The sequence below is a fragment of the Crocodylus porosus genome, unplaced genomic scaffold, assembly GCF_001723895.1.
Source record: "Crocodylus porosus isolate Cpor-Errol unplaced genomic scaffold, CroPor_comp1, whole genome shotgun sequence".
Taxonomy (NCBI): Eukaryota; Metazoa; Chordata; order Crocodylia; family Crocodylidae; genus Crocodylus; species Crocodylus porosus.
This window is the reverse complement of record NW_017728926.1, coordinates 11,847,408-11,867,349: the sequence shown is the minus strand read 5'-3', so window position 1 is coordinate 11,867,349 and position 19,942 is coordinate 11,847,408. Positions and strand designations below refer to the sequence as shown.

The window sequence follows — 19,942 nt, the reverse complement described above, 5'->3', positions numbered from 1 at the left end:
CTCATTTTAAATGCTTATTATAGGCACAGTGTCTCCGACAAAAAGAGAAAAGGAACCAGACGGAAAGGATCCGTGTCAGTGAACGAGCGAGCGAGCGCTGTCTCTGGCGCTAGACCCTGCGCGGCCCCCCCCGCCTTGCCAGCCGGTGCCTCACCTCTCCCAAATGCCAGGCTTCCCGGGAGGGGGCTCGGCCAGCTACACCCATCCTTTGGCTGCATCGGCATGGGTCCAACCAGGATGCAGGTGGGCGATGATCGGGCCTGATCCTGTGCCATTGAAGTCAAGAGAAGTTTTTGCTGAGGGCTGAAGTGGGAGGGGACACAGGCAGCAATGGGCACGGGGCAGTAGGGCAGAAACTTCAGGCAAGTGGGATGAAGCATCAAGCAGAACAATTTTGGAAGAGCTCCAAGGAGAGGTGTGTATTTGGGCTGAGGAAAGCATCACTTGCTCAACCAAGTGGGCGTCTGTGCTGCTGACAAATGATGCCCAAGGAAAGCTGCCAGCTTGCCTGAGGTTCCCTTTCACTCTGCATCCGTTGCCCCATGTCCCTTTGCTTCTTCAGCCTGCTATGAGAGAGATGACCTTAGCACGAGGCGGCTTGCAGGAGGCCCCTTTACAAGACGAAAAGCAACAAAAGGAAATTCAAGTGGCCGCGCTGCCTGGCACGATCTGCAAGGGTCACCTTGAGGCACTGACTTATTCAAAATAAGTCGGATGCTCGAAAGGAAGGAGCAGAAGAAATCCGGATGAGGGCAGGCATGACCAGACTGCTTGCTTTTTGGAAGGGCAAGAGACAGTGGGTCGGTTCCCACGTAACCCCATAAGGAAAAGGTGGCAAGCACACAAATAATGGAACTGGATTCCCCGACCTTGGGTCTCTAGCCACCTTGCGCTGATGTTGTAGGGGTGAATTTGGCTCATGGAGTAAAAGCTAGCCCAAATCTGTAGAGAATAAAAGCAACACATAGGGGGTGGTGTGTCCTGAAGCTCCTGATATTGCTTGGGCTTGACTTGGTCATGGGGTGACACTGTGGGCTTGCAGGATGTTTTAATGGGCTCAGACATAGCAGGTAGGGCAGGCATCGTTTCATGACAGCACACTGTGCGAGTGGGTCCAAATAAATGCTGCAATTGTAAATCATCAAATGCCTTATATTCCTCACCTTAGCTACTCAGATGCTATGGGGATGTTTATATAGCATCAAAGGCAGATGGATGAGGACAGCAAATGCTCCCCTACCTTGCAGACTCAACAGCCTACAAGCTAGCAAGCCATCCCAGTTAGCGTGCATAGCGTGCGCTCAGTGGAGCTGTAACGAAGGCATTCACATTTGCAATAACTGAAGAGTCCCTTACATTGTAATTGCTGCTTCTGCCACAAAAGACCCCAAAGTGCTACATTTCAAGGACTTCAACCATCACTGAATGGCAGCGACATGTTGTGTAGGGGCCCAGTGTTGACAACGTGGTGGGGATTTTACTACAATATCCAACTGAAGCTACTAAGGCACTTAAACAGATGGACACTAATTACCTGAGCTGAAGTTCAGGCAGAACACAAGGTCAAAGCCCTTTGAAAAGCACCATGGAAATCTCCCGTGATCACAATGGGTTGGAGACTCAGATTTATGTCTTGCCTGGAAGGCAGCAACCCTGCGATCCCTTCCTCTGCTTTGGCTACAAGGAAAAGGGAACCTGCTTCCCTACTTACTTGGAGATCGGTGGTAATTGTAATGAACTGTCTCCTTTCATAGGTAGATTCAACACTGTCCATCTTTGTGCTCTAAGAGTAGTATTGATAACAGCTAAGGGTATGTGTCCTCGTTTAACTGGACTTTGAATTTTGGAACAGAAGATCTTGAATTTGATCTTCTAACTTTGCTCACAGCGTAAAGTTTGTGGGCCTAAATTTGCACAATAGAGGACTTAGTTCCTTGATTTGTTATAAACAGACACGGTCAACATGCCAGAATTTTACCGCATTGAAAAAATGGCCTTTTCAAAAGAAAAAAATAAAATAAAGAGCTAGGAAAAATTTGGGGGAGTTTCCCCCAATGGTTCTTTTTCTTTTAAGAAATCAAAAGCAAAGAAAAAGTGGCCTTATCTTGGGTTTTGGTCGGTTTGGGTCTGTTGCTGAGGTTTATGGGTTTTCATTTTTTTCTCCCACTCTCCCGTTTTTTCAGCAAGTCAGAAAAAGAAAAAAAAAAAGGACACATTTAAAAGGAGGGGGAAAGGAGGTGATGAAAGAGAAAGGAAAATTCACAAAAACAGGTTTCCATGAAAATTTTCAACTAAATGTGGAATCATTTCTTTTAAAAGACAGAAGTTGATTTGAAAATGTTGGAAGTTGATACAGGAAACCTTTCCCACCTCTTTTTCAGCCAGCGCCTGCTCCGGGTGTTTGAGAACTGGCAAGGTGGTGAGCCCGGCTGTCAGGGTCTGAAGCCCAATTTCTCCAGGATTGTTTTTTTTCACTTGATCTGAGTCTCTCTCTAGAGCTGACTCTCCTCCTCTTCTCCACCTTGCTGGGTTTTGCTCAGGCATCTGATTAACATTTCAATCTGCCCAGCAAAAGAAGCCAAAAATCATGGACCCAGCCCAAGAGAATCACCGACAGCCGCAGTTAGAAGTGCAACTTCTGGAAATGGATGGGCACCTAATTTGTAAAGATTTAGATCTCCGGTCCTGAGTTTTTCCTAGCTGATGGAGGAGTGCGGTAGCCACCGAGCCTCCTTGGACAGATGTGCGATGGTGACTCGTCTGTTTGCAGCTGGCTAGCTCGGGATGTTAAGTTTCTTGTCCAGACAGTCCTTAGAGCAAGACCATTAGCCGCCCCTCTCATGTAAAGGCTCTCAAGGCATGAAACCAGCACAAATAAGTTCTCCAGTTACCGTTAGCTCTGGCAAGGAGGGTCAGGATGGGGTATGGCTCAGGGCCTGGGTTATGATGCTCGGGAGTGCCCTATCTATTCAGGACAACCGAGATCCATGTTTGTATGTGGACAGTCACATGCAAAACAAGGTCTGAGGTCTCAATCCAGTCTCCATCTATGGGACAGGGAAAAAGGGGAGCCCCTAACAGGTCGAGGGTCTGCTTATGAGAGGTTCAGGATGGAAATAGCAGGAGACGCTCCAAGAGAAGACACTGAGAGACCCGTGATTAGGAGCTTGCGGGGGCTGAACACCAAGGGATGCCGTGGGTCAGGACAGCACAGCAGTCCCCCTCTGGATGGCCCAAAGTCGGCACTGCAGGGACGCTCTGCCAGGAGCACTGAGGTGTGCTGGCAGTTGTGTAGGCCCCCAGGACTGGAATAGCAGGGGCTCCCAAGACCAGAGCTGGACTGGCAAAAGGCTTTGCAATGCATCAGGACCATGAGAGGGCAGGATGGGAATAGCATGGGGTGCTATGATGGAGTATTAGGATATTTTAGAGATAGTGCAGCCCTTCAGTAGTCGCTTGCTTCCAAAAGCATTGAAACGCAGCATGCAAAGAAAAAACAAACACAAAGAGCTCCCATTTCCCACGCAGGCCCAGGGCAAGACTCTCAGCAGAGTCTGCTCCTGCTGTCTGAGGGGGATCAAGCCTGCAGAGGCCAAACCTAATCCCCCTTCTCTTTTGTGAGAATGGAAATACCATGCCCCTCCTCTAGAATTTCAGCTGCCAGCACCAGCCCCGTCTGGTGGGCTCTGGCTGGGACACCCAATCCAGGGGTAACTGGATAGTGCGCCACGTAGCACCAAACGCGGAGAGCTCTTGATGTACTTCAGGGTCCAGTCCCCCTCCCTAAACAGCCAAGAAATCTCCCTCCTGCTGCTGCCCAGGGATGAAACCAGATAAATCACCCTCACTTTTAACCTCTACTTTTTTTTTCAGTCTTCTAAGCACCTCTTTGAATTGGATATTTACTCCCTCGGACAAGGGCCAGACAGCAAAGCTAGACAGACAGATGGATGAGATGGGATGGTTTTATCTGTAGAGGTGTACTTGCACGGCTATGTTACCTATAAGTTATGCAGAGCATCCCCTGGCACCAACCCACAGCATCACCAGGCACCAACTCAGAGCATCCCTGGGCACCCAAAATAGGCACCAACTCAAGCTTCCTCCCACCTCCTCCCATGAGGTATGCTATTTTAAGAAGGCATCGAAGCAATTTTATTCATGTTACTGGGACTACTTCTTGTATTTCTCCTTCTGTGAAGCCAGAAGCCTCAGTTAAGTCTTGAGTCTACCTGTCCAGGGCTCTGAAGATCGAGGAGAAGCAGAACCGGGGGGGTGGGACCTGATGATCTGTAAGGTCCCTTTCAGCCCCTGACATCTATGAACCTAAAACAGCTTTGGCATTACAAAATAAGGATGAGTTTATGAGCAGATATCTTAAGAAGCAACTACTGGGTCTCATTGGCAGGGTAGGAAATGGCAATCACCCTGGCAGCATCAGTGGGTGCCCTCCTGGTAGCATAAATGTCCCTTTATTCAGGTCTGCAAGATCGTGGACTCTACCCTTTTCTGTATCTCTATGCTTTTATCATTTCAGGGCCCCATTTTGGCCACCGGGCTTGGGGGTAGGGTCATTTGGGTGAACACTGGAAGAATTGATTCTTTGGCGGGTTACATCCATGCTTGAATCTACGGGAAGGGCTGGGATTCATTGGGGAGGTCTCGTCTAGTAGTGAGCGCACGCAGCCTTCACAGGCTCAACCTGAGCTGCGTGGAAATCACACAGCAAACTTTTTTACCAAACGCTCGTGCAGCTTTTATCACCACCACATATATCCCTGGGATGAATCAGAGAGGCACACGCTCGACTGCATTCATTTACCATGTACCCTGCACCATCTAACCTGCTCGCTGCCTGCTGCTCTCAGGGGTCTGCTCACGCCTCGGTCCTGCGGACAAATACGGTCACTTGCTATTTTTTTTTTATTCACGTTTCAGAGAAATGCTTCCTCATTCCCCTCACACAATTATAATGACGGAGGCAATATCCAGCCTGCACTGGGAAAAAGCAGCAAGCTAGAAATAGGAGATTTAGAAGAGCTGCCCCTTTCCACTGTGACTCGGACAGAGCATGAGCTCACAGACCTTGTAATCATGGTGTTATTCTGACCAGGGAAACATATTTCAGGCATTTTAACAGATCTTTGGGAAATTTCTAAACGGAAAACTTTTTTGGTTAAAGAAAATGGCATGTTTTTGAAATGGGAAACTTTCCCTTTCCCCCTCTCCTTATTTCCCCCTGCCTGGAAAACTGGAAAAATTTAAAAAAAGCCTTTTTATTATATTTCTTTCTTTTCTCTAGTCTCCTCTGCCCTCTGCTGTTTTTATTTTTTTCAGTAGCAAGGGGAGAAAACTAAAAATAAAAGCAGGGGTAAGAAAACTGGAAAAAGAGACATATTTTTCAACCTAATATTTTAAGTGGAAGTTCAGATAAATGAAAAATATTCTGTTTTGGAGCCCTGCGGCAGTCAAAACTACTTTGAAACATTTGAAAGTTTTTCATGCAAAAGTATTTGTCATTTTTGATTAGCTCTAAATTGTAGGTCTTTCTAAAATACAGGAGTTAAGATACCTTTTGGGCCCAGCCAGTCAGCTCCATGATGCTAAAATGGTCTGGCTTTATAAGAGAAAGGATATGAAGAGCGAGAGGGACATAGGGAGAGTACTCGCAGTATTGGGCACGTGTCATAATCGAGCCATCCCCAAATGGCACTGATGTCGAGGTGGGACTTCAACATGAAAAACACTAGGTAAGAGTTGGATATTGATGTCGACAACGTTTTAAAAAAACTTTTGGAAAGTAGGTCTCCCCACCCACGGCCCCAGAAGAAATCAAATGGAAACACGAGAAGTTACGGTGTGACGGGGAGTAAAAATTGTACTAGCATGTCTTTGGGATGACCTGCTCTCAGCTCGCACAGGATGGCTTCTTGTGAGTGATGCAGCGATTCTTAGATCAGGTTAATGAACTGATATGTGTTACATGACATCCTGCCATTATCCATCCTTTATATGCCGATGCACAGAGGGTCCACTATGCAGACTTTATGGATGCATCTCTTGAGCTACCCTCATCTGAGGTGGGTCTTCAGCTGGTGCAAATTGTCCCGCTTCATTGAAATCAGTAATAACTTGTGGCAGTGGGCACCACAGGTTACTTAGAGCTGGGCCACATAAAGAAACTCAAGTGTGGGAAGGGACTCCTCTATAATCGTAGAGGAGTGGGGCTGGAAGGGACCTCGGAAGCCATCTAGCCCAACCCTTGCCTGGGCCTGATCATCCCAATCCAAACCATCCCATACAAATCCATTATCTACCCTCTCAACAAAACCACGGTCAACCCAGGTGCAACACAAGACATAGCACCCTAACCTGACACAGGTAAAGCAGGGGGACCACAATGGCCAACATCCTCCCATTTTCAAATTAATCTATAATGGAAAATTCCAAAAAAAAAATCATTTTAGGGTTGAAGGCAACATTTCCTTTGGATTTTGTTAAAATTCGCACGATGAGATACAACCTACAGGATAATGACCAATGGAAATGAACTGTCATTTCATGGCAAAAAAAATCAAAATATCTTGTTCCCAAACCGTCAAAGCAGGATCACTTTACGCTGTCAGAACCATTTACACCATTTATCGCCATTTTTCCTCAACGTGAAATTTTAGCAAAACCGGTGTGCTTTTGCAAAGCATTTTGTTTTCTCCCGAATCTGCATTTTCTTGTGGCAAATGGCTTCCCTGACAGTTTTATGACTGGCTCTGTTAATGATGTATTGCATACAAAGCATGGCCTTTTGAAGGTTTTCCCTCTCCGTTTCACTGACTATCCCCTTGTTTTTGCATACTTGCACATGGTTGAAATGTCCCTTCTTATTTTTCTCTCGCTAAACAATTCCAGTCTTTGCATTTCAAATGCCTACCTAAATTCTGCAAGCCGTTTCCCAAGTTTCTGACCTTTGGTGCTTTTGAATGGTGCTGTTGAACACTCAACCGCATGCCCCGTTTCACCACATATGTAATTGTATTTCACTGGTGGGTGGAAGCATAGTGGGTGTAAAGCACTTTGGGATCCTCCTCTTACATGAGTCATTGCCATAACTATTAAACACATGGTAAATGTTGCATTGCATCTAAAAGTCAACCCAACTCTGTCCTCCAAGACAAGGAGAGAAGCAAATGTTCCAGCTGACGAGGATGAGGGGATGCTGGACTGACAGAAAATTAGAGCTGATGTTGCAGATGTAGCAAGGGGAGACTGTGGGCCAAATTCCCAGCTGGTGTAAATCCTTATAACTCCATTGACGTCAGTGGAGCTCACCAACTGAGGATCTAGCCCTATGAAGCTTTGGTCCAACCCCCCTCATGACCAGACGCTGCCTGGTTTCTGCAGAACGGATGGTGGTTCAGCAGCGAGCGGTGACACGCTGTCCAGAGTCATTTCTCTGTCACCTGCAGCGCGTGGCAGCCTGTGCCTGCATGCTCCTCTCCCAAAGACATCCAGAAAAAGACCAGGACAGCTGCTTTTTTAGGGAGGCAGCTGAGTTGAACGGTTGGTGCACGGGACTGGGCGCTAGAAACCCTATGCTCTATTCTGAGCTCGGGGAGGGAGTTTGGAAGCAAGGCAAGGGGGTCACATCAGGGGTGCATTTGCCCTGGGAAATGTAAAACCCATGCGCTCTATTCTTCCCCTTGAATGTCTGGAACATATGCTTTCTCTTTCTCAGACCACCAACTCTTCTTATTCTGTCCCAGGAGAGGGTTGCCAACAGACTCAACTGCATCAAGGTTACTTCTACGCAGAAAATGATACGAAACCCCAGGCCCGACTGTCTCTGAATTTGTACCCAGACTGGTATAGGGACTCCACAGATGGGCCCTCCTCTAACAGGGAACCCCCTTTGGCTTCAGCCAGCCCTGAACTGGGAGGTTCAAGCCAATCTCTAGCTATCTGGGAATCGACCGTGACATCTCCAGCAAGGATCTGGGCTTTGCTAAGGGGTGCAGAGACACAGATTGCTACGGTGGTGATCTCAGGATAGGTAGATCATAGAGGGACAGATTGACCAGCTGATTGAGCCCTCTCAGAAAGGGTGTGATAAAGACTCTGATAGTGGATGGCAGGGGCATAAAGTGTGACCTCTCCAAGGGTCTGGGCTGAGCAAACGTTCCTGGCTCACGGACGAGGAATGGAAGAAGGCCACATACCTGTGGAGAGAGGCCGTTGCTGACAGGGTTCATGTGATTGGCAGGCGCCGCGGCATTCATGAAGCTGTCCGAGTAGCTGGAGAAGCTGTGTCGAGCCCCGTAGGCAGAACTGGTGTCAGCCGCAGCAGCAGCTGCAAGTCCTCCCTGGTGCATGGTGGACGGTGGCAGGGGCTGGGGTCTGTGCACGGTGCTGCCCCCATCTGCAAAGAAACCGCCCAGAGCTAAGTATTCCTGAGGTCCGGCATTTACATGACTGGTATCTTGTGGCTTCATCCAGACCATTCGGTTTGGATTCAACAGAATTTAAAACCAAGCAAAGAGGGGGTTTGTTCCTTGTGCTACCACCTCTAAGGCAGTGTCCTACCCACCAGACTAAATGGGACTGGATGCAGAGAAGACTCTTCAATCTGTGGGCCTGGACATACCCTGGGAGGCAGCACCCCAGTTTCCATCCCAGCTCATTTCTGCATTGTTTTTTGTAGAGTGGACCAGCATCAACAGGAGAGGTTGATAGCATCCCGTGCCACGGGTTTTGGGCGAGTGCTCTACCCCCATTGCTACTGGTTAAAAAGGGGCATCATCAATTGAGCCCATCACACTTTTTTCCCAACCAAAAAAGTTCCAACCAATTTTTTTTCCAACCAAAAAGTATCTGGCTATTCCAGTTCGAATTTTCAAACAGTTTTGGGATGACCATATCCACATTTTTCAGTGAACTGTTATTCTCTGAATGGTCGTGTTTGAGTGATGTGGTAACCATGATAGCTCAGTAATTATGCAAGAAGCAAGAGAGGGTGATATCTTTTATTGGACCGACTGCATATTTGGGTATAGCGTTACAAGGGACTTGATGAGGAATGCCTTGCATTCAAACGCTTGTCTAACATTATCTCAACTATGCTGTTGGTCCAATAAAAGTTATCGCCCTAAGACATCCTTGCCTTGCAATATTCTCTGACTAAAATTCTCCCACCTCGAGAGACAATGCACCATCTTTGTCTCACCGGGCGCTGCGGACCAGCCCAGGGGAGGCCACCCCATCAGCTGCAGTGAGGATGAGAGTGAGGAGAATCGGGAGACGGCACTGACCTGAAAGGCCTTTCCATATAGTTTCCTCAGTTCCTTAGTCTTCCTTTGTTCCTCAGTTTTCCCCAAGTGATGAGGGAAAGCAATCATCATGGGACAGTGAGGAATGGGTAACCTGGCCAGGATCATGCATGCACCTCCACTGGTGCATCTCAATCCTACCACTCTGGTCTTGGGACTGTCACAGCTCAACCAATATGCTGCAGCCCTGGCTGGTAGCACCTGCTGACATGCCAGCGTTGCTCTCCGCTGTGTCCATGCATTTCAGGTGTGACCCGAAACCCCTGCACTCCTGTCCTGAGCTCCCCTCTGACCTCCATCAATGAACCTCGCTCTTGACCTGAAGGGCCCGGGCGTATTCAGGCCTGGATCTTGCACGAACACAATCTGAAAACCTGTGTGTCCATTTTGCGGCCAGTCCAAAGCACCATACGGGGGTCTGATGTGAAACCAGTAATTTGCTCCTGCCAGATCAGGAGCCAGCATCTGTCTCCTGACTTCAGGAGCTGTCTCTCCCTTGCAATACCAGCCTCTTTTCTGCCAGCTGGGTTGGCATCAGCGGGCAAAGTTTTTTTTCCATTTGGACTCCTTTAGTCTCCCTGTTTCAGACATGTTGTCACCTCAAATTGCACTGGCCCTCACTTTCTTCTCCCTTCTAATTTTTCTCCAACAACACTGCTTCAATACATGCAGCTTGATGGTGAAGGCAGAGGGAGAGCAGCCAAGTTTTCACATGTGAGGGCAGTTCAGTTTATACAGAGGTGCGTGGGGAATACAAAGCTGAGATAAGGCCAAATGACTCATTGACCCGAGGTCCCTACTGCATGTCTCTGCAGTTCCCCCAGCAGAAGCTGTGGATGTCCTTGCAAGGGCCTGCTCCACTGGTGTCAACAAGAACCTTCCCATTGACTCCAATGGTTTTTGATTGAAGTCCTGTCCCTGAGGACTTCCCCCAATGTGCCCCTCTCAACAAATCCAGCTCTAATGGCAAACTCAAGGGCTGGTGCAAACCAGTTTGAAATAGAACCAGTTTCTAAGCGGGCAGGTTGGCTGGGAGCTGCTGTTGAGTTGCCAAAGTCTGCTGGTGTGTAAAGATGAGCTGGTCTGCCTGCTTGCCTAAACCACATTGCAACCTACTTTCATGCCAGTGATTGCTGTTGCTGCAAAAATCTTGACACCGGTTAGAGCCAATTGCAAGGGGCTTTTCTTAAGGGTTTTTTAAGGGGGAAAAATATAGCTGAGATGTTTGCACATCCCCCTGCCTGGTTGCGTTTCACTCCCTGTGCTTTGAAGGTCACTCTTTGTCTCCACCTTGAACGATGCCCTGTCCTACTCCATTAAATGGAAGAGACACAGTTATACACTCATATATTCATAGACTTCAGGGCTGGAAGGGACCTTGCAAGATCATCGGGTCCAGCCCCCTGCCCAAAGGGCAGGAAGTCAGCTGGGGTCCAATCACCCCAGCAAGATCAGCATCCAAGGGTTTCTTAAATTTATCCAGAGCAGGTGCTTGCACCATTTCTGGGGTGGGGGCTCTGTGCCAGACTCTGGAGTTACGGGACACTGCGATGCAGGGGTAGGCACCACTGGAGTGGGGGCAGACCAGTTTGACCTGGTAGACCCTCAATAACTTGAACTCTGGATATCAGCCTCCTCTTCCATCCCTGGCCTCCTGACAGACGGTAAATTTGCACATAGCGGCGGCTTCAGCGGAGTTAAATTGATGCTCACCTTGGGAAATGGTGGTGGTTGGGTAGGTGGAGTCCGGCAGCTGGTAGGGTGGCAGAGTCGGCATCCCAGTCGGTGGAAAGCCCCCGGGCAACAGGTGATTAAAAGCTGCCAGCTGATTGGCTCCTGCCTGCTTGCGCCACCTGGCTCTTCGGTTACTGAACCACACCTGGGACGAAGAAAAGGTGAGTTATGGTGAGGTGCATCCCTATGAAGACCAATACCGCCGATCAAAATTGAAGTGGGATGACCCCCAAAGGATGCCGGGAGGAATACAAAGAGAAAGAAGAGCACCCATTGCTTGGGCTAAGACTTGGTTCAAACTCCTGCTCTGCCACAGCTTCTGTGCGTGACCTTGGGGGAAGCAGTTATCCTCCCCAGGCCTCAGTTTCCCACTTCGCACAGGGGAAATCGTAGCCATGCCCTATCTCATGAGGATGAAGCGATCAAACAGACGTGCTGCTAACCATCCTGCCTAGTTATTTGACAACTATGCGGATCACGCTGGAGGATTAAGTACTGTAATAGCAACATGGCTGTGCCGTTCGAGAAGATAAATAGGTAGGTTATAGCATTGTGGCTTCTGTGTTAGACAACCTAAATAGATAGCACTGGACCGGAGGGAATGCGCACGTCTCCTCGCTTCTCTGTGCCGCGATGCTGTTTGTGGTCCAGCACACGGCGTCTTTACAATAAACGCCGCAGCCAGGGATAGCACCATGCTGCGGCCTGTCTAAACCACAGTGCCTTTGAATAAACCTGTGCAAAACTGGGTTCTCACTGCCCAGGTGAGAGGCTCAAGACAGATTCCCCAAATCTGTATGTCTGCCCCAGTGGGTCTTATCACTGGCCATCTCCCTCTTGGACAATGGGAAGGGCAGCTTGAGCTGTCTCTAGGGTTTGCTTTATTTTATTCAATCAGAAGCTCTCAGGGCCCTTCCCAGTTTGGGGTTGAGAAGTATGCGGATAAGCTTTCAAGCCAGATGAGAATGCAGCTGCCGGACTTTGTGAGGCCTAAAGGGCTAGAAAACATGATTAAATTTCACAGTGGCGAGAAAAAAAATGGAGCAAAAATCAAGAGTGAAAAGCAGTCGGGGCTGGGGGGTGTGGAATTCCTCCAGCCGGCCTTTCTAGTTGCTCAATGAGACAATGGCACGGGATCCCCCAATTCTAGCGAGCCGAAGCAAACCGCTCCTTCCTGCGGGGAGTGACGACCGGGCACGCTTCCCCCCTCACTCAAGACCCAGTCCAAACTCACTGATTTCACTTCCATGGGCTTCAGACCAAAAAATGCTACTCAGTCGGTACTTTTTGTTGCTTCTGCATCTGTGGCTGTGTTTGTGTCACTTAGGCAGGGAGGGCTACGCATGCTTCTTCAGCTCTCTTTTAATGCATTGCACTGGACTGACTGGGTTGCAGGCAGGGGTATGTTGGCTTGGTGAGGCTGTGGTGACTGGGGGGAAGAAGTGAGCAAGGGAGAATTGCTGGTTGCAAGATGAAGCTGCGTGTTTGATGCATCAAGTGAGGTTCTCTGGCCTGTGTTATGCATCAGTGCAGAGTGAGCACCATCGTCTCCATTTATGAAGCTATGAAGGGGACCGTGCAGCCCAGTGGCCTTTAATCAAGAGGCAATCAAGACAAAGGCCAGGGACATATTGTCAAAGTCCGTGTCACCTACTCAGATGGATAAGAGCTCATTGCTGTTACCATTCAGCAGAGTTAGCTAGCTCATGTGATGTAGCGTGGTCTGCATCCAGCCCCCGCTAATGACGTCTATGGGGGCTTCCTCTGTATGCACTTCTAATGGCAGCTGTGACAAAGATACTGGACCAGATCCTCTGTAGACTTATACCCCAGTTACACCAGTGCAAAGTGAGCATGCAAAATGCCTCCAAAATAGAAATGTCTTGCGCTTCTGGAGCATCTTTCAGCTGAGTACCTCAAAGCACTTTCCAAAGAATTAAGCTGCAAAATTAGAGCTCAATGAGATAGTGTCATCAATTATCCTGGGCTGGTTAATACACTATAATTATTTTTGTGTAATTCTCTGTGTGGATGCTTGTTCTGGTATAAAAGTCGATTTTTTTCCCCCAGTTTGGCTTAAGCCAAAGATGTAAGCGAAACCAGACTTGTACTTCTACACCAGAATGAGAAGGCTCCCCAGGGGAGTCATTGCAATACGTCTGTATGGTGTCAGTTCACACTGTAGCTTATAGAAATATAGCATAGATGTACAGATAGTCCTAAGTGACTTGTCAAGTTTGAGACTGAGCCTGGGGTTGGGACATTGAACTAGGAGCCTTATAACTTGAATCTTCTGTGTAGCCTCTCAATGACTTTGGGTAAGTTTTTGCCTCTCCGTGCCTTTCTTCCTGCTTCCATCCTATGTCTGTTTTGTGTCATCAGAGTGCAAACCTTTCAAGGCATGTCTTGTTTTTGGCTGAAACAGTCCACCGCACAGTGATGTTGACCTCATTTTAGGTCTCTAGGCCTTCTGGCCATACAGATAACAATCTATATTCGGTCTCTTATCCAAAGAACTGAATGTCTCTTTCTCATTGCGGAAAGCACGTGCACCAGTTGTGAACTGCTGGCGTGCATTTCATGTTTGAAAATATGCAACACGTTTTTCCACAAATCTCATTAATCTGCAGCTGTGCTGCTCTCAGCTCTGGTCACGTGTTTACAGAAGCCGCGTGCTATTTTTTCTGCTTCTTGACCAGATGAGCGTGAATCCTTCACCGAAGGCTTTTGGTGGGGACTCTCACAGGTAGTCCAGACAGTTTTAAATTTGCTTTCCGAGGCTATTTGAACCTGGGAGCTTACGATTCATTCTGAATGTGTCATACTGATGAAATGAAATCGCACAAATGTCCATGGAAAGCAGAAACGAATGGAGCATGAGCATGGGTGGGGTTCATTCGTCGTGAACTGTAGGGAAAGCTGTCGTGCATCCTGTAACAGCCAGCCAGTACCAGCGTCAGAGGAGGCGACTGGTCAGTGGGCTGTTGGATGGATAATACTCCTGCAATGTAAAGTCCTTCCTAACCCTGAATAGTTCTGGATTAGCTTATGCCCTGCTTTATCAAACAGAACCTTTTCTAGTCAAAGTCCCTGTATATTACCATATTTCCTGACATACGACATGCCCCAAATAAAAGATGCGCCCTGTTTTTGGAAGGCAGAATGAAGGAAATTCAGATCTTTCCTTGAGAGCCCCGGGAGAAAGAAAAGGCATTCACAGCCAGCAGCTAGAAAAGCCTGCCTGGGGCATATGCAGCTTTACTTTTGCTTTCACCTGGGAGAGGCCTGAATGGTAGAAACTGCTGCTACTGTATTTTCTTGATTATAATGCAGGCCCCAATTTCCAGCAGCTGAATTTTGGAAAAAAGGTACATTGTATTATTATTGTTGTTATTATTGGTGGCCATCCCTAAGCATTGTCAGCAACGTCAAAGAAAGAGCTGAGAGTCAAGTGTGCATGAGGGTCCATGACACTTCATAAGCTCTTTGAGGCAGGACAGTATTTTTGTTCTGTGTTGATACAGTGCCCAGCATCACAGAGTCCTGGTCCATGACTTGGGCTCCAGACACAATAGCACAAACTAACAAATAGTGATAATATTATGTTAACATTTGGCTTCCTGTTGGGTTGTATTAAATGGATGCACCTGTCATTTTCTCCTGTTATGCTCCACGCACACGTTCGCACATGTGCGCACAATACCTGTGGCCATTTGTGCTTATCGGGCACGTTTCTTTTAGCATCACTTGCTCCTTCTGCAAAAGAGTTGAAAACAGCCAAGAAGATTGTGCATGGTCTGATTAACAGCGCTGAGCTATGGGGGCAGGAATGACCCTTCTTCATGCAAAGAAAAACACCAGATCTCCATCCTGAAGAGCTCTCGTTCAAATGATCCCAGTGGAAAGAAGAAGATGAAAAAGATTTGGGAGGGAAATCGTCTCCTGGTAAAAATGCAATCAAGTGATCACGAATCCCTAAGTCAGATGAGAAGGAGACTTTGAACTCCAAGGAAGCAAAAGCCGCCTCCTTGAATTCTGACACTTCCCTGAAGTTGGACAGGGTGGGAAAGTGCCTTTTATAACTGAGAGCCAGATGCTGGCAAATCCACTCTGGATTAGGAGTTTTAAGAGAAACATGTGCAGTGGGACGGGCTAAGACAGGACAGGTTTTTCCAGCAACCTACCCACGACGGGTCCTGTCCCCCCTTGGGTGATTTTGTCAGTCGGGCTGGCTAACGTGTGATCAGAATGCAATTTCGGAGAGATTTACATTGTATTATGTTACATCACGTGGGGTTCCTGTGCCCCCCACCACACATCTTGTAAGAAGGCTCCAAGTGAAAGTGCAAGGCAGTGTTGGCAAGTGAGGCAGGACTGGCTTACAACTGTGCAAACACTGCGAGGATCTGGGTTTCTGTTTCAAGACCCCCACTTAGACTTTGAAGGCTGTACACCCCTCATCCTGTCCTGAAATCAGGGACCGCTGGCCTCAAACGTAGCAGGATTTGACCCGTCTCAACTCAGACCTACTTATATTTCTGCTCTGATACCTTCTTCTTCTTGCTGCTTCTTCTCCTGCTCCCATCTGTCTGATTTTTTTGTACTACACGCTTAGCCAGAACAAGCCCCAGTCCCCGCCACCCTTCAAGACCCCCACCTCTTCTCCTTAGCAGCCTCATCGTCCTAGAGTCTCTTCCACTCTGCGCATTGATCCTCAGTCCCCACCACCACTGCCCTTTTGAATAGTTTTGTGTCTTTTTCTTGACCTGGAGAAGTACCATACTATCTTGGTACAGTATCGTGTCCAATGGCCCCGAATGGAGAAAAATCTGACTTGAAGTCAGTGGGAGTCTGTGCGTTGCATTCAACTTTGGGTCGCATCCTTCAACCTTTCTATAAAATGAGGATAGAAACACTCCCTTTCCCCAATCCTTTGTTTGGTTTATTTAGCCGACAAGGTATTTGGGAAGGAAGCTGTCTCTGACGGCGTTCCTGTATCAAGCCTAGCGCAAGATTTCAGTTACAATGGGAGCCTCTAGGCACTGCAGTAAACCAAATAAATAATAAGTTCGTAAGAAGCACACAAACACAGCAAAGAAGATTCACAATTGCACAGCCACCTCCAGGGTTTCCTAACTGAGGCTGCTGGAAGGATACAAACAGGCCCCTTTCCCTTAAAAAATGGTAGATTTAAAAAAAAAAGAAAAAAAAAAAGAAATACGCTGAAACCTTCCACAAAGGAGTTGATAGGATTTATCTTCCTTTGCAGAGGAAGGGACATTTCATGGCCTAAACAGGTTGATTCTGCCCCTTATTTATAACCCACCGAAAAAAACGGAAGATGCATTCCAGCTATTGACGTTAGCAATGCTTCCCTTCCCTTCGCCCCCCTTAAAGGTGGTTCAGGGCTTTATGCTTATAAATCATTTTATTGGTAGTTAAAATATACAGGCTAGCGCGTCTAACCGTAATGCGAGGCTCACTTCAAAGGGAACCTGCTTTCATTTCACAACAGTTAAGGTTTTATCAGCCACTAAAGATTCCCCTGCCAGAAGATCCTGTTACACCACGTTAAGCCCAGGGTGAAGGCCACGGCTGCTAAAACCAAATCATGGTGAGGAGAAGATGAGGAAGTGGAAGCGGCCTTGAAGCTGCAGGTCTGCCCGGTGAGACATTGTCCTAGAAGCCATGGATATAGGCATTGGCAAAAATGCAAAGGCAGTGCCTTCGGTCGGCACAAGTCGGCTGGCACGTGGCTAAAGAGCTGCGCAAGGTATGCGAAGACAGATGTATACACGTGTCCGGCGGCTGCTTTTTTTTTTTAAAGAAAGAAAAGGTCCCTTGGGGTCATTTATCCATGCACTGCATGGGGTCCCCACACAGCCTAAATTTGCTTCTTTCATTGCAAGCTTGAAGTGGATTGGAGCAAAATTGAGCTCGCTGCAGGCAGCGCGTGGCAATTAATAAAGATGCCTGAGGTCCTATCTCTGTGCAACGCCTTCAGATGAATGAGGTCTATACAGGGGAGAGGTGACTTGCAGCTGATGGTTGTTTGGATATCCCTGGATGTCTTTTACTTCAAGTGAGATGGCTTCCCAGTGACTTTATTCCATGGGATGCCTCTCTGGAGAGGTTGGGTGACATCCCATGCAATCCTTAGAGGATAAGTCGATCCCTGTGAGGGGAGTCACCCCTGGACAGATGGTCCACAGGCCAGGAAGCCTATTTGCCACTCAAGTTCAGCATCTTGGGCTGAGCCCACCATCTAGCATGCTGGCCAACACTGCCTCAATGTTTCCTTGCACTTCCTTCTCCTTTGGTCTATATCCCTCTAATGTCTCTCAGCCTATACTTAGACTTGGAGAACTTTTTAGCAGTGACTATTTTTGGCCAAGGCGTGTACAGTGCTGAGCACAATGGAGTCTGGACCTGTGACTAGACTCCCACATACTGCTGCAGTACAAACAAGAAATCATCATCATCATCATCATCATCATCATCATCATCATCATTAAATAAATAAAGCAGAGACTTTCTTAGACCATTGGCAAAGAAATGAATCCCACACACAGTGATATCAGTGCCTTGGGCATGGAGAAGGCCAATATGGATCATGAACACAGGCCTTCTTGCCTGCCAGGGCAAAACCCAGGAGCTAGAAACCAATATAATGGAGAAAACCCACTGGGTATTTCAAGTACAGAACACCTTGAACCATGACATTGTCCCAAATATCCCTCTACCCCTCCTGTCTCAAAGGGTGATCTTGGTATATTTATGTGCCCTTTGATGGGCTGAGTCTCTTGCAACAGCCCAAGAGTCTCACTCTTTGTCTTCCAGCTCCTGATACGTCAGGATGCTGAAGGGATTTTGAAAGGATTTGGAAACTTGGGTTTGATCCTGAGAAGCAACCAAAAGCTTGGATGCTTCATTGAACTGAATCATGAACACCTCTCAAAGTGGCTCTTCTGTGAATGTCCCAGTACTTCCTGAACATATTTGTATTCCCGCAGACTCTGGATTGTGGGGCCTCGCCGTGCTGGGTGCTGCACACATGCGTGGTGAAGGACGGTACGTACCCTACGAATCTATTGCTCTAATTCAGTGGTCTTCAACCTTTTTTTCATTTGCGGACTGATGAAGTCCTTCAGGGAATGTGCTGCAGAGTTTGAAAATGATTTCAGATTTCTTGCTCAGCAGGTCAGGGTCTTCCCCACCTACCCCCACTTCGGGGGTAGATTTGGTTGTATTTGGGGCAAAGGGTAGCGTTGGCTCTTATTGAACACGAGCCCATACAGCCAGCCCTGCTGATACCCTGCGTGAGACGTTCCTGCAACTCGTCCCTCTCGCCTGCCCCCAGCACAGCAGCACACCAGAGGTGAATGGCAGCAGAGACAGCTGCTTGCCAGGAGGAGGCTGGACTGAATTATCCCAGCAGCCGCCGAGATCTGGGTCAGCTCCCACAATTTGTCTGACAAGGGGAGGGAAGGGAGGTCAGGAAGAGGCTTCTGTGGGAAAGAAAGCCTGTTGTGTTCCTCCTCCACCTAATCAGGACTTGATGCTGGAGGAAGACGGATGGGATGAATCAGCTGATAAGCAGGAACAGGGATGGGGCTGACAAGTCATGCCCTCAGCCTCAGACCTCCGGGGAAAGGTGCAACGCGTGCTTCCTTCCACCTGCTCTGAACTGCAGAAGGCGGAGGTGGAAAAGATGTATTGGGTCATTCGTGACCCGGTTCCCCCCAACTCCGTGCGGCTGCTGGCTGGACTAAAGACTGTGCATGCATGACTGGCCCTGGATCGCATATAGGATGGGTTTCCCTGGCACACGGGTTAGTGTTTTGTCCAGTCTGGTTATTAAATGGCACAACTGCTGGGATTCCCACCACCACCTGCTCAGCAGCCTTTTGGAGAGGGTTGAGGGCGGGCTCCTATCCTGCAATGATTGTGTTGGAGAGGATTGGATAGAGAGGTTGTGTGGGGTTTATTTGTAGCTGCCTTTCTGGCCAAACTGCATGATTGCTCCTGTCTGAAAAAAGTTTTTGGTGCTCTTTGGAGCACTGTACAATTTCTTTAAGCACCCGGACCCCTAAAGCCTTTTTTGTAAAAGTTATTGTTAATATCTAAATCGACTGAAATAAAATAAACACACGAATCACCGCAGTCTCCTTCCCCGATCCACCACTAAGAAGCTGAACAGGCCCAGGGTCATATTAGACATAGATTTTGGACACATCAGGCTGAGGGATGTAGGCAGATGGGGGAGGAAAGATGGTCCAAGTTAGGGCCCCAACCTGGGACCCTGGCTCAGTTGCCTGCCACCAATGTCCTGGGTGACCTCAAGCCAGTCATTTAGCTTCTCTGTCTGCCCTCCACCTGCTAACTGGAGATGGTAGCCTTGTCCTATCTCCCTGGGGATGTCTAGGCACAAACATGTGAAAGATTGTGATGGCTCAGATACTGTGATGGGAGCTATATGAGGACCCCAGAGAGCTTAGGGCTTCCCTTGGTTTCCTCCGCCAGGTGATAAAGGATGCAAAAAAGACAATAGGAAGGTGTATACATGGCCCAGATGATCATCAAAGTCATTTAGCTGGAGATAACTCTTTACAAAGTTTGAAACAGGTTATATATAATTGATATAGCTCTTTAAACACCTGCATTTCACATGGGCTTATAAACACAAACTACATCGACCTCCTCATATAAGGAGGTCCAGTCACATTGGGGCAATCTCATACTATGTCTATGAAATAATACTGTTAGAACAAATCAAATCGGTCTTACAAAGGGTCTTTTTTTTTTTTTTTTTACAAAGAAACCGATCCAATGAATGTAGTCAGTTTTTCTCTCCTGAAAACCCAGCTCCTGAAAATGTGTTATCTATG

General features: G+C 47.8%; 1 protein-coding gene across 3 annotated transcripts in view; it reads right to left on the bottom strand.

Moving 5' to 3' along the window:
- Positions 1 to 19,942, bottom strand: part of PAX7 (paired box 7) — a 128,321-nt gene that overhangs the window by 45,347 nt on the left and 63,032 nt on the right. For all 3 annotated transcript variants that reach the window (XM_019541483.1, XM_019541486.1, XM_019541484.1), the window contains exons 5-6: positions 11,034 to 11,199; positions 8,214 to 8,413 (exon numbers count right to left, since the gene is read on the bottom strand). In XM_019541483.1, coding sequence (XP_019397028.1) covers positions 8,214 to 8,413; positions 11,034 to 11,199 — 366 coding nt within the window. The remainder of the gene's footprint in view (positions 1 to 8,213; positions 8,414 to 11,033; positions 11,200 to 19,942) is intronic.